The sequence below is a fragment of the Natator depressus genome, chromosome 1 (genome assembly GCF_965152275.1).
Source record: "Natator depressus isolate rNatDep1 chromosome 1, rNatDep2.hap1, whole genome shotgun sequence".
Lineage (NCBI taxonomy): Eukaryota > Metazoa > Chordata > Testudines > Cheloniidae > Natator > Natator depressus.
Genome location: NC_134234.1, coordinates 149,704,494 through 149,718,106, shown reverse-complemented (window position 1 = coordinate 149,718,106; position 13,613 = coordinate 149,704,494). Strand labels below are relative to the sequence as shown.

Genomic DNA, 13,613 nt, shown 5'->3' with positions numbered 1-13,613 from the left:
GTTTGTATAGCAAAAGTTTCACAAAATGTATTTAAAATGCTTTAAGGACGTTTTTCCACACTTGGGTAAATATTGTAGTTTTTAAGTGCCTCGTTTACTTAGGCTTGACAACTTACACACAAAGGTATAATTGTTTCATGAACTGATCCTATATCATTTATTCCTTGTCCTTAATAATGGGGTCGGTATGTTTGAGGATTGTACTGTATCAAAATATTGGTCCAATTTATTGTTTCAGTTCCTTTTGAAATGTTTTGCCAAATGCTTCTCTGTGTTTCTTTATCAATTACGGATTGTTGGGGGGCAGTCATTACCAATCATTTTCTGTTGGCCTGAATTTAAATCTATTTAAATGTTATGCTCTAATAAAATTATATAAAACTGTAGGCTCTCCTCCTCAAATATTAAACATGGAGATTATTCTGTGAACACAGAAGTCATTTTTTCCTAAAGCTAATCCTATGATCATCAGATTCCATGGATTAATCTTGATGATGGTTTTTGTTAAAATTGTATAGTTTCATGTTGTGGCTTTTGCCTGTAATCAGCTGGAATTTGAGAGCTGCAGCCAGTTTTTGTAAGACACCACCAAAATATAAAGCATGCCATCAATGTATTTTTAACATAGCATTGTGCTGCCCCTTCCTTCTAAAATATCCATGTTTATTAGTGCTGTAATAACATTATTTAGCACTTTATAGCCAAACAATGAACAAACATTAAGTAATAAACCTTCTCAGCACTCCTGTGAGATATAGAAACATATTTCTCATTTTATAGATGGGGAAACTAAGGCAGAAGTGAAGTGGCTTTTCCAGTGTCATATAGTCAGTGAGTGGCACAACTGGGAATGGAACGCGGGACTCCTGACTCACAAGTCCATATGCCATCCACTGAATCATGCTAGCTTTTCTAGTATGCTATCTCCTAAAGCAAATGGACAGTCCTGGTTCAGTTATGATATGGCTACTTATTTTAGGGGTAAATCCAGCCCACTCTTCCTTATGGTTCCACTAAGGAAAAAGGAAAGGCTAGAAGTAGAGAGAACAGCATAGAGGGCATGAGAGAAGATGGGACATAGGGAAATTGAAGGAAATTTCCTACTGCCCAGATGTACCATCCTTCTCCCTCCATGTACATGCCATTGAAGGGTTCCTTGCCATCATTTTAGCCAGCACGCACCCAACCTAGCTAGCTGGGGTGGGCTCTGGATTTGCACCTTAGGGTTTGATCCTGCACCTATACAGGTCAGTGGCAAAACTTCCATTGACTTCACTTGGAGTCTATACCTTTGCTGGTATAACACATCTGTGTTGAAGTCCAATGTTTGCCATTTTTCTTTGTGCAAATAGATGTCACAAAAAAAGCATAAATGACACACTCTACAAGTAAAGCAAGGTCAACAGTTTTACATTCACCTTTGGGATTCCCATAATCCATTTCCTGACTAAAACAATGACGACAAAGATCAGCATTACTACTACAAGCACAATCAGCACATAATGAAAACGGGAGATGTGATTGCTGTCTTCCATTTTTAATAAGAAAATGAGCAGATGGATGCTATTGAGGGATGCTGAATAAAATTGTTTACTTCTATTTGGTTTTGGTTTTGGGTTTTTTTTTTTATTCCATCCAACACACAAAGCAGAAAATCTCAGATGAGTAGTTCAGATTTAGCATGATTAACCTAAGATTTCAAAAATGTGTTAAGTGTATGGAAAGTTTGTTCAGAAGTGCTTATATCCCAATTTCCAAAATGATCAGGCACTTAGGAACCTAGATTCCATTGACTTTAAATGGGATGTAGGCTCCTAAGTCACCTAGACACTTTAAAAACTTTTATCCATAATGTTTGATTAAAAACTGTCTCAAATTATTCAACCAAGAATCTCCTAATTTTGCTGGAATAGACAATGATCATTAAAATATCAATATCTTCATGTGGTGCTTTGAGACTGCAGCTTGGACTTGATATTACACAATGTGATTTGAAATGCTACTAAATTCAATATGGTATACTGGAAGGCTGTTACAATGCAATATTTATACAGGCCTCAGCAGTTTTTCATTAAATGTAAACTAAGTAACAAATGCAAGGGCTAGGAAGTCTGTGCTGTACAAAAATATGAGTAAGAAAAGACATTTGATTGACATTTGCTTCAGGGGCCTGATCTAAAGCCCACTGGACACTCCCATTGAATTGATTTTAGTGGGCATTGGATCAGGCCAAAATTAAATTGCACTTTTTGCTACTGTTCTTATAAATCAAAATAAACTAGGGTTGTCAATTAATCGCAGTTAACCCAAGTGATTAATGCAAAATAAATTAACTAGATTAGAAAAAATCACGATTAATTGCAGATTTAATTGTACTGTTAAACAATAATAGAATACCAATTTAAATTTATTATAAATATTTGTGAATGTTTTTCTACATTTTCAAATATATTGATTTCAGTTGCAACGCAGAACACAAAGTGTACAGTGCTCACTTTATATTATTTTGATTACTAATATTTGCATTGTGAAAAAGAAACAGAAAATAGTATTTTTCCGTTCACCTCATACAAGTACTGTAGTGCAATCTCTATCGTGAAAGTGCAATTTACAAATGTGGAACTTTTTTTCGCATAACTGCACTCAAAAACAAAACAATATCAAAATTTGAGTCTACAAGTCCACTCAGTCGTACTTCTCGTTCAGCCAATCACTCAGACAAACAAGTTTGTTTACATTTATGGGAGATAATGCTGCCCGCTTCTTATTTACGATGTCACGTGAAAGTGAGAACAGGCGTTCTCATGGCAGTGTTGGAGCCAATGTTGCAAGGTATTTACGTGCCAGATATGCTAAACATTCATATACCCCTTCATGCTTTGACTTATAGATTACACTTTTAAAAATCGTTTTTACAGTGAAAATATTTGTAATAAAAAATAACAATATAAAGTGAGCACTGTGCACTTTGCATTGTGTTGTAATTGAAATCAATATATTTGAAAATGTAGAAAAACATCCAAAAATATTTATAATAAATTTAAATTGGTATTCTGTTATTGTTTAACAGTGTGATTAAAACTGCGATTAATTGTGACTTTTTTTTTTTTTTTAATCCTTGGGTAGGTTTATTTTAGGGCTATCTTGATTTTCAAGCACAGAGGCTTAAAGGGTTCACTTCGGGCCAATTCTCCCCCCAATGCCAGGAGTGAGTAGTTGAATTGGGTTCAGGCGTCCTTTTCTCTCCCCCATAGCCCATGGAGGGGCTATCAAAATGACTCTATTGTATGTTACTCTACTCCAGTGGGTGAAGAGCCCTAGGCACCTCTATCACAGTTCTATTTTAAGGGGTAAGATCAGAGGATCTGCACAGTGCCTGCCTTCCCATATGCCCCCCTCATAGCTGAACTCTGTGCTGCACGAAGGGTATGGACCCTTTAACAATGGAACCCGCTGCCAAGTCCACTTCCAGCTCAGCTGTGGAAGTGAGGGCTGGATTTCTCCTATGTGGAGTTTGTGGCCTGTTGCAGGTTTTCTATGGAACATCAGTAAAGCAGAGCAGAGAACCTAGTGCAAATTCCTTCTAGGTTCTGTGTTCGCCACGCTTTTCAAATCGATGGCTTTCAACATGCTGATTAAGCTGCTTCATGTAGTTTTGCAGGATGGAGATGGGAGGCCATGCTGGCAGAGCAGAGCAGGCGTGCTTTCTGGGGAGTTACTAGTAGCAATGGCATAAATGGGAAGGACAAAACTGCAGACATAAAGGAGCAGCGAATTGGGCTCAGATCATGGGGGAGACAGGCGGTGCAGACATGAAAACAAAAACTACACAGTAACAAAGCTGTTTCTCCTGGAGGCTAGAATGGAAAGAGAGTAGTTGTTGTTTCTATTTTTAAATATATGGGAAGTGTTCAGACACACTGTCTATGGTGATAAGTATCTCTGCAATTCTTACCCACCCTGCTAGCCTACAGCAATTGTCCAGATCCTTCAAAGAAAGCCAACCTGTCATTTCTTTAGCTTGAATGACCATGGAAGACTTAAAACAAAAACAAAACAACCTTTTGATTGGGCAGAACTATGTTTGCAGGGAATGTAACCAGCCTTTCACTTATATAAGTTGTGCTGTAAACCATGGTTGTTCTTCAGTCACACACATTTACTGCAGCTGTTTGGCAGTTTTACTACAGCTGGTTGGCATGATGGCTGTTAACAGCCACTTATACTATGGAACCATCTTACAGTGAAATCACTCCGTCGTCCGACTCCCCCACTCAAATAACTTCACATTCGCTGGAAGTTCCTGCTGAGAGAAATTGTGATTTGCATTTTGCAATACATGTTGCATAATAACAATCTGAGGTTTTCATTCTATTCAATTATAAACAGAGATTCACCCTATCCAAATTCACTATAAACTGGTTCCACTATAAATCTAATCATCATGGAAGCTTATGCTGTCAGCCTTGCTTAGGTTGTTGCATCCTAATCTCACTTGCACGTCTCTGCAAGAGCTTTTCTTGTTCTTTTAAAATTATATTTCCTTTCTTGCTGCAGTTTTTCTTGTCATTTTGTATTGTAGGATCAGGATATTCACCCGTAGAAGATGACGAAGATGTGTATGCACGCAATAGATATAAAGGTGAATGCTTTGCTTCTGTGCTAAAGAAAATCAGCTGGTTGCTGGGAGATCTTCTCTCTTTCCTTCCTGCATCATAAAGTCTTAGAGCGATCCAGCTCCTTGTTTGCATTCAGATTTTTCAGACAAGATAAGCTTTTCCTTTTTTTATTTTTCTAAACAATGGAAAATGGAACAAGCACTGTGCATTGTTTAGCTTACTTGAGTAAATTGCTGGGTTTTATTGCCTTCACCCTTGAAAGGTCAAGCTGCTAGCTCATGAATATTAAAAATAAGCTGTCTTCTGCCTCTTTCATACCTCATAGCCAAAGCCATCAATGATAATCCTGTTCAGAATCTGGACCTATTGATGGTAAGGTATGGAAGCCCATGAAAGAGAGCTTGATTTTTATAAGCTTCTTAATATAGTCCTTGACATTTCAGGTTCATCTTGCAACCTGGAATGAAGAGTAAAATGTGTTTGCCAATGAACATACAAGACATTAAACAAAATATGCTGGCACATTAATGAGATAATTGAATTCTGCAAGTATAGAAATCAGATTCAGATTTTCTTCCCTATTCCAAACAAGTTTCCTGACCAATGGGATCTGATAGCAAAATCACTGGTGAGTCTGTGAAATATGTGCCTATTTCTTGAAGAATCTGGTTCCACACACAGCCCCCTGCCCTCCCCTCACCCCAAAAAAGTCATTTACTGAGGTTTTGCTTCAGCAAACTAGTCTGTGGACATACAAGAAGACAGTGTATTCCATTGTTGTGGTAACATAGAAATATTGGGTATTAATGTAGCTTTGCTTAATGTTGGTACTAGACAGAGAATAAAACAGGATTTTTACACAAGGATATGCATGCAAATCTATCAGCTACTTATGAATACCAAAGGAGAAGGTACAAAATACTGTCTGTCTTACGTTTTTATAAATATTTATTTTGCTCCCCCACCAAAGTGTATCCCAGTGCGAAAATTCTGCTTTAAAAGTATAATCAGAAAAAATGTATTTGCCCATAGCTTTATATGGTAAATGTGTTGTTCTTTATCTTTAACATTTAATCCTCTGTGGATACTTAAACAAAGAATTCAAATGATTCACTAAAGATAAATTAATGCCAGCTGGACTGTGGATTAGTGGTGAAAATGTAGACTCTGTCTAGGAACTGTCTTTTATAAAAGCGATCAAAAACAAATTCTTTCAATGGCTGCAAGGATGTCACAGTGGTATGTGAAACACAGTGCTTTATTCACACAAATATTAAAAACTGTATTGAATTTGGAAGCTCTAATGTGAGCTTTAGTAACAGATTAGACAACTCAGATCCAAAAATCAAAGGCATGAAGCTGAGAAGACCTAAGTTGTATTAACTTGCTTGCATTTATTTGAGTTGACAAGCAGGTCACTTAAAAACAAAAAAAAACCAAAAAAAATCCCAACAACAACTCAAAAAAACCCAGATATGGACCTGAGTTGCTAAGGTTGGATCAGAAGTTCACCAAAATGTGAGGGTGTTCATATCCAGGGTTTTGGTTATGGACCATCTCTCCTTGTAAAAATTTCAGAGTATCAAATATACTAACCATTATGCATGCCTTTTGAAAAATGTACATTAGTACATGCCTAGCATGGCATGGTGTGTATGTGCATCTTAAGCAGAGCTATGTAAACCCAGCAGATTTTCAGTTCGCAACGCTATTTGCAAATTAAACCCTATAGTTTGTTTGCCAGGGGTTGGCCACATGCCAAACCTTCCGTGCTCATCTGGATGTCTTTCAACCAACTCAGACTTCCAAGGAAACATCTATGGAGTTCCTTCCCAACAACTTAGCTAAGAGTTCCCTTCCTCCCTGGTGACCCCTCTGTTCAAATGCCTAATCAACCAATAAGCCCCATTGTATTAAAAAAAACCCTCTGCGTTTTGCATGCTGAGCTTATAGGAACACTGATCCAAAGCCAGCATTTGGGCAGTGCTGACAGACACTTTGGAAAATGCTGCTGTCAAGAAGAATGCTTCTTCCCTAACTGACATGTAAGATGCCTGCTCTACCTGGGGTTCCCATGAGAAGAAAAAAGCCCCAGAGTGCATTACTTCTTTGTTCACCACAGCACAAAAGCCACTTTGATCCAGGCCCTTAAGCGTACCTCTACACTGCAGCTGGAAGTGGGCCTCCCAGCCTGAGTAGACAGGTATGTGTGAGTACAACTCCAGCAAGTGCACTAAAAATAGCCATGTGGATGTTGCAGTTCTGTAAGAGAACATAAGTATGTCACTGAGTTAAACAGCTTCAGAAACAGGCTGTGCTACTTTAAAATGCTTTTTGTGAAATAAACTAGAACCCTGGCAGTCACACGCTTTTCCATTCTCAGGCTCTCCATTTCCCCTGTCCAATGCTGTTTCTGTGGTTCTAGTAACAGCACAGTAGAATTTATGTGGAAATTTAAATGTCCATTGAGGGAGATGTTAAAATATCTCACCATTTTTATGTAGAGGAATTATACACTGAATAAAAAATACAACATGTATGGTAGATGAAATAAGAGCACATTAAATATGTTCATGGGACTAATCCCAAATATGAGGAAAGACATTTGAAATGTGGAGATGAAATTAATCAACAGAGCCAATAATAAATATCTGTGAAACTGATTCCATTTGTGAAAGGCAACTTTTAGATGACTCTTGTGGTTTTGCCACTGTTTAGGCATGAGGTTCTGGAAACACTCCCAGATCCCATAAAGGCTCATTATATACCTTCTGAATGTTGCATGCTGTGTGACATTTCAGTGCTTGTCTTCCTTTTGGCCTACACTCTTACCTCCTTAAGTGGTGTCCTTGTCAAATCCCAGAATTAAGCAGAGTCACCTTAGGTATTACTTGGATAGAAGACCCGCCTCAGAAAACTCACTTGTTGCCCCACCCCCACCCCCCACCCCCAAAAAGTAGTTTTGGCTTCCTAGGAAAGGTTTGTAGCTGACACACCCCAGTGTGCATACTGAACCAGTGCCCCAGCATGGTATTAATGGAAGCTTTGCTGATGGAGGATTTCTCTTGAATATGTATCTTTATAGTCTTGACCACCTATAGTCATTAAAGACCCCCCCCTTTATTTCTGCAATAATTCAGTATGGATATTAATCCCAGTATTGTGGCCAAATGCCAGTTCTGCTCTGATTTGACACTCCCTGTGATCCATTGAATTTCATGTCTAACCTATACTGGATGCTTTAGAGGAAGATGAATCACATACTTCAGGCCAGTTTTCTGTGTTCCTCCATTTGTGTGCAAAGTGCTGGAATGGGTTGGGGCTGGGGAAAAGGTGACTCTCAGACATCTTTGTGTTTCCTCTGATCTGGCCCCAATCCCCAGCACAACTCAGAGCGGCCCAGCATCATTGGCTGCTTGGACCTTCAACCCTGTTCCTCATCAGCTTGGTGCCTTTCTGATGGGATCTCTGCACCTCCATTCCTAAATTGAATTTAGGCAAAGTATTTTTTCTTTCCTGAATGATTGTATAGAATTGCTGGTGGACGAGTGCCACATTTCAGAACCAGTGTGTGCTATCATATTTTAAAGATGAGCCTAAACCAAAACCCCAGATCCAAACTCTTCAGATTTTGGAACAGTTTAAGATCTGGATATGAACTTTGTGGCGTGGGTCCATTTCCCGTTTGTGTGTGTGTATGTACACTTGTGCTAGACATAAGAAATAACGCAAGACTGAGTATACGTTCATCAGTTAATATAAGCACACCTTGAAACACATAGGACATCCATATACTGGCTGACATTCAAATCCGGTGCCTGAGTGCATACATTGTACTTGGAGACTCTGAGTTAACACCCACTCAGGATGAATGAAGCTAGTTCTTAACTCTCTAAAAGCTTTTGTTTCAGTTTGTCAGACCTAGACAGACAGATCTAGTAAGAAAGACAACACTGCACCCATTCACATTTAGAAGGTTTTCTTCATAATCAGGATGAGAAAATAAGCATATTTAAAGTGATATCTTAAATATTGTGGAACTAATGGGGCCATCAGAGAAGTGCTATCCTGGTATGCTGGTGAGTTTTGGCTCAGTCTGACACCTGAGATGGAAACTGGAAATTCATTCAGCATAAGTGAAACACCCACACATATGCCTGGGGTCTCTGTCATTCTTGTGTCCAAACAACCAAACTTGACATTTCTGTAATATGACGTAAATAATAATGCCCTTAATAAAAGGGAGCTTGAGCCTTCATGAAATTCACCAGTGGCCATGTCTGTTTCTATGGTGCCCTGGTATGCGTGTATCTGATGGCCCTGAAGGAAGTTTCAAATGAAAGGGTGTTAAGATAAGAATAAGGAAAATTAAAATTATGCCACAGATAAAGATAAAGCTTCATTGGCATTGAACTTGCATTTAAATTGCCAGCTTCTGTTACCAAAGGGAAGGTAAATGCATCCTCTGTGGGGTATTAAAACATAAATACAATGATGATCAGCAAACTGTCCACATGGTGGCACACTTATTCCACCAGCATGACATTTAGACACCCAATTTAATAGAAACTCTCATTAATTTGTAACAGGCAGGAACAGCTCACCTTTAAAGACCTGGTGCTGTGATATCTTTAGCACCTTGCGGGATCAGGCCAGGAAATTACATCTCTGTGTCTGCTTTTTTACATTTTCCTTTTTAATAAACTCTCTCTACAACATTGAAGAAACAAAATGACTTTGCAATTGTGACTTAAGCCAATTAGTCTTTTGTAAAATGTGTGTGTTCTGTGTTTGTTTTTCCATTTTCTTTGCCAGAAACACCTTGGTGTTCTCCCATGAAGGTGAAACATGGTAATGCATATTGCAGAACACCTCAAGGAGAATATTACAAAAATGTCTTGGGGACGAGATGTGATATTCGTTGTCAGAAAGGCTATGAACTGCATGGTCCTCAACAGCTTATTTGTCAGTCAAACAAGCGCTGGTCTGGGAAGGTTTTGTGTAAACGTGAGTAGATCATAACTGTGTGTGCATGTGTGCACATGTATCGCTGTTTGTGTGATAAACTCATCTCTGTTTTATATCTAATGTCTATGTGAGTAGCTTTTATATTTAATGTAAGTGCTGGGATGGGGAGAAACTTAACTGACAGGAGCTGCTCTTAGAGTTTACTCTGTTTATCTTTGGGCTTTCATTCATATTTTGAATTTAAAAATAAATATGTCTTTGTGAAGCCATAGCTAACTTAGTTGCACCTATTTCAGACATTATTTACATAGCCCCTGTGATGTACATGGTGCTGTATGATAGGTGGACTGTGTCAATTAGCTGAATGCAGAGGAGCTTGCAGGTTCAAATCATGGCAGGTGCAATGTAGAGGAGTGAAAACACAGAGTGGAGAGAGGCATTAAAGGCAGGAATGCTTCATGGAATAGGTAGGCTTTGAGTCTGTAGAAATCTTTCTGAAACTGAGGGGTTATAAGAGTTCCCCTTTACAAACATATTAAAATACTGCGGATAGTTAATTCTAGCTGCACTGTTAATTGTGTGTCATTTTGCAAAATTTGAATGTCACTAGGTTGAATGGGCCCACCATTGGTTTGTGAGAGAAAACATTTTGACAGAAGAAGGGAGTGGGCGGCTGGTCTTTCCTTAAAATAATTTCATTCCATTGGGCTAACTGAGCTGTATGATAGCAAAATTTGAAGTCTGTTTGAGGACGGAAAATCATATGAGCAGTTTCACATGCTCTGACTGAAAAATTCCTAACCATGTTTTGTTCACATGCAGTACTGCACATCTGTTTCACCCTCCACTCCTCTAGAATGGCAAACAGAAGATCCTGGATACATTTGTTTTCTTTTACAGAAATACGGTGCCCAACGCTGTCCATGCCAACTAATGGAGGGTTCAAGTGCATAGATGGTGCATACTTTAACTCCAGGTGTGAGTATTACTGTTCCCCAGGATACCAGCTAAAAGGAGACCGGACAGTAACATGTATGGACAACAAAGTTTGGAGTGGCAGACCAGCCTCCTGTGTTGGTAAGTAAGATGAGGTTTGCACTTCCTAAGGAGCCTAGATGTAAAGCTTTTGTAGCCTGTTAATGCCAAAATATTTTAAATGTATCGGAAACATGGCTCCTGCATCCATGTCAGTGAGAAAACAAACACAGTGTCTTTTAGAGAAGCATTGGAACAACATGCCTAGGGGTATAATGGATTCTCCATCACTTTAAATCAGGACAGGATCTCTTTCTAAAATACTTGTTGTAGCACAGACAGAAGTTAAGGGCTTGATGAAGAAATTACGGGGTAAGGTTCTATAGCCTGTGCTATGCTCATAATAGCCCCTTCTGATCTTAACGTCTATGAAGCCTGATGTAATTATGTGTAATTATGTGTGCATAATTTCAGTCACCCAGATGTGCAGGTCTGTAGCCACTTGAATTGGCCACCAACAGTTTGATTTCATGGCTGGAGCAATATTTGTGTTTTTAATGATGTGTGTGTGACACTATGGTTTTCCTCAGGATGCCTGTGGCTCAGTCTAGGTTAGCGGGTGAAGCGACATGGGAGTCTCCCTGCTGTGGCTTTTACATTCGCAGGGTTTCGTTCAGTTTTTCGGTTACTTTCTGTCTTGCAATTGTATACATGCTCCTGCCTGTCTATCCTCAGACTAAGTTTGTGGTTTGTCTTGTCTTGTGTTTTATGTGCAAATTCAAGTCTGGCTCTTTTGCAGGGTTGGTTTTATGTGTGGTAGGGGAAGGGTGAAATGTCATCATCTTTTCTATGACCTCACCAGTTTGCACTGCTGACCTGGGCATCTCATTGCAAATGACAGTGTAGCAGTGTACTGGAAATGTTCCTTTAACAAATGCAGACGATCAATATTTATAACTTCACAGCATGTGAATGTATTCTATAGTAATTCTGTAAGACAGTGCCATAGTTAAGTCCAAAATACAGCACGTTGCTGTAGAGTAGAGAGAGACACCCTCCACCCCCGTGTTTTGGGTGCAAATTGTGGAGTGTGCCGGTTAGTGAAGTGCTTATTAATGAAGTTAGGGTTGCCAGGCGTCCGGTTTTCAATGGGAACACCCGGTCAAAAAGGGACCCTGGCAGCTCCGGTCAACACCACCAATCAGGCCATTAAAAGTCCGGTCAGTGGTTGCAGCAGGGGCCCCGGGCTAAGGCAGGCTCCCTGCCTGCCCTAGCTCTGAGCAGCTCCCGGAAGCACCCCAAGTGCCAGCTAAGTAGCTTCCATTAGCTGGGAACCATGACCTATGGGAGCTGCAGTGGCGGCGCCTGCGGGCGCGAGGGCAGCGCACAGAGCCTTCCTGGCTGCCCTTGTGCCTATGTAGTAGCTACAGTAAGCACCACTGGGACCCCGTACCTTCTCCTGTACCCCCAGCCCCAGCCCTGAGTGTGCTCCTGCACCCTGAACCCCTCAGCCCCAGCCAAGAGCCTGCACCCCCAACCAGAGTCCTCAACCACGGCACCCCAATCCCCTGCCCCAGCCCAGAGTCCCCTCCTGTACCCCAAACCCCTCATCCCTGGCCCCACCCTGGAGTCATCTCCCCCGCACTCCTACTCTAGCCCAGAGCCCTCTCCTGCACCCTGAACCCCTAATTTCTGGCCCCACCTGGAGCCTGCAGCCCCAGCCCAGAGGCCATACCCCCTTGCACTTCAACCCCAGCCCGGAGCCCTCTCCCGCACCCCAAGCCCCTCATCCCTGGCCTCACCCCAGAGCCCGCACTCCCAGCCAGAGCCCTCACCCCCTCCTGCACCCCAACCCCCTGCCCCAGCCTGGTGAAAGTGAGTGAGGGTTTGGGAGAGCAAGCAACAGACAGAAGGGGGATGGAGTGAGCAGTGGTCAGGGCCTCTGAGAAAGGGCGGTGCAGAAAAGATGTTCCCAAACTGTGGTCTGTGAAGAACTTGCTGGTGGCCTGCAGAAAGCTGGCTGGTCCCACGGTTCTGTCTCTCTTCCTTGTTTCCAGCTGAGAGAATTAGAACAAGTGAGAGGGAGAGAGGAAATGAAGACCAAAGGGAGACATTTTATGTGTTACTTTTTCATGAAGGCAATTCCTATAGGTGCCCTTGGGGCATTAAGCGATCATGAATGGGACAGGAGGTGGGATCCACCCCTCTTTGAATGGGAAGGGAGGTGTCCATGGGAACCTCTTGCTACTAAGATGTGGTCCATGCTATGCAAAAAATGTTTAAAAACCTGAATTAATGGTGTTTTTGCAAAAGGTCAGGTTTAGCTCCACCCTTTGTTACTGTAGCTTCACTGTTTAAATTTATCCAGCTCAATGCAACTGTAACTGAATCTTGGCAACAGCAATCATATAGAGCTTGTAGGTACAATATTAAAAATGCAGCTACATACAGAAGTCATGAGGCTAATTTCATATTTAGTGAGATGGGCTGCACTGATTGGCCCATGTATTTGTTTATTCAACACTTAAAAAGCAAAATAGGATTTACATTTGGGTGAGAATTAGTCTGCAGACTGCAAGGGGTTCATTTATCCAAAGCCACATGCATGTTCAGCAGTAATCTTGAGAAAGAACAAAAGGTCAGGTTTAGTCTATTCCACCCTAGCAAACAAGCTGTAACCCTGCCATCATATTTAAAATAAAATAACTAACATTTAAAAGTAGCACCAGACACAGATCAACAATTAGCAAAACAAGACTTTTAAATCTCAGGTGGTGGTTATATTTTTCTGACTCTTTTTAAACACACATGCCAATATTTTTGAACCTAGTTAGGTTTCTAAATCTGTATTCTGAAATGCTCTGATTTTCAGAGATACTGAGTACCCACAAACCCCACTGAAGTCAATGGGGTGTGTTGGGGCACAGCCACTCTGAAAATCAGGCCACTAAATATGAATTGGGAAGCTTAAATATAGACACCCATGTTTGAAAATGTTGGCCTTCTCGTACTTGTCAGTATGTATTGATTTTTGTTCTTCTGTTAAAATTT

At 40.6% G+C, this 13,613-nt stretch overlaps 1 protein-coding gene across 1 annotated transcript in view; it reads left to right on the top strand.

Annotated features, from left to right (window-relative positions):
• SRPX (sushi repeat containing protein X-linked) overlaps window positions 1–13,613 on the top strand; it is a 68,975-nt gene that overhangs the window by 37,734 nt on the left and 17,628 nt on the right. Inside the window, 3 exon segments of the mRNA XM_074946268.1 lie at window positions 4,583–4,642; window positions 9,435–9,626; window positions 10,488–10,664. Coding sequence (XP_074802369.1) covers window positions 4,583–4,642; window positions 9,435–9,626; window positions 10,488–10,664 — 429 coding nt within the window.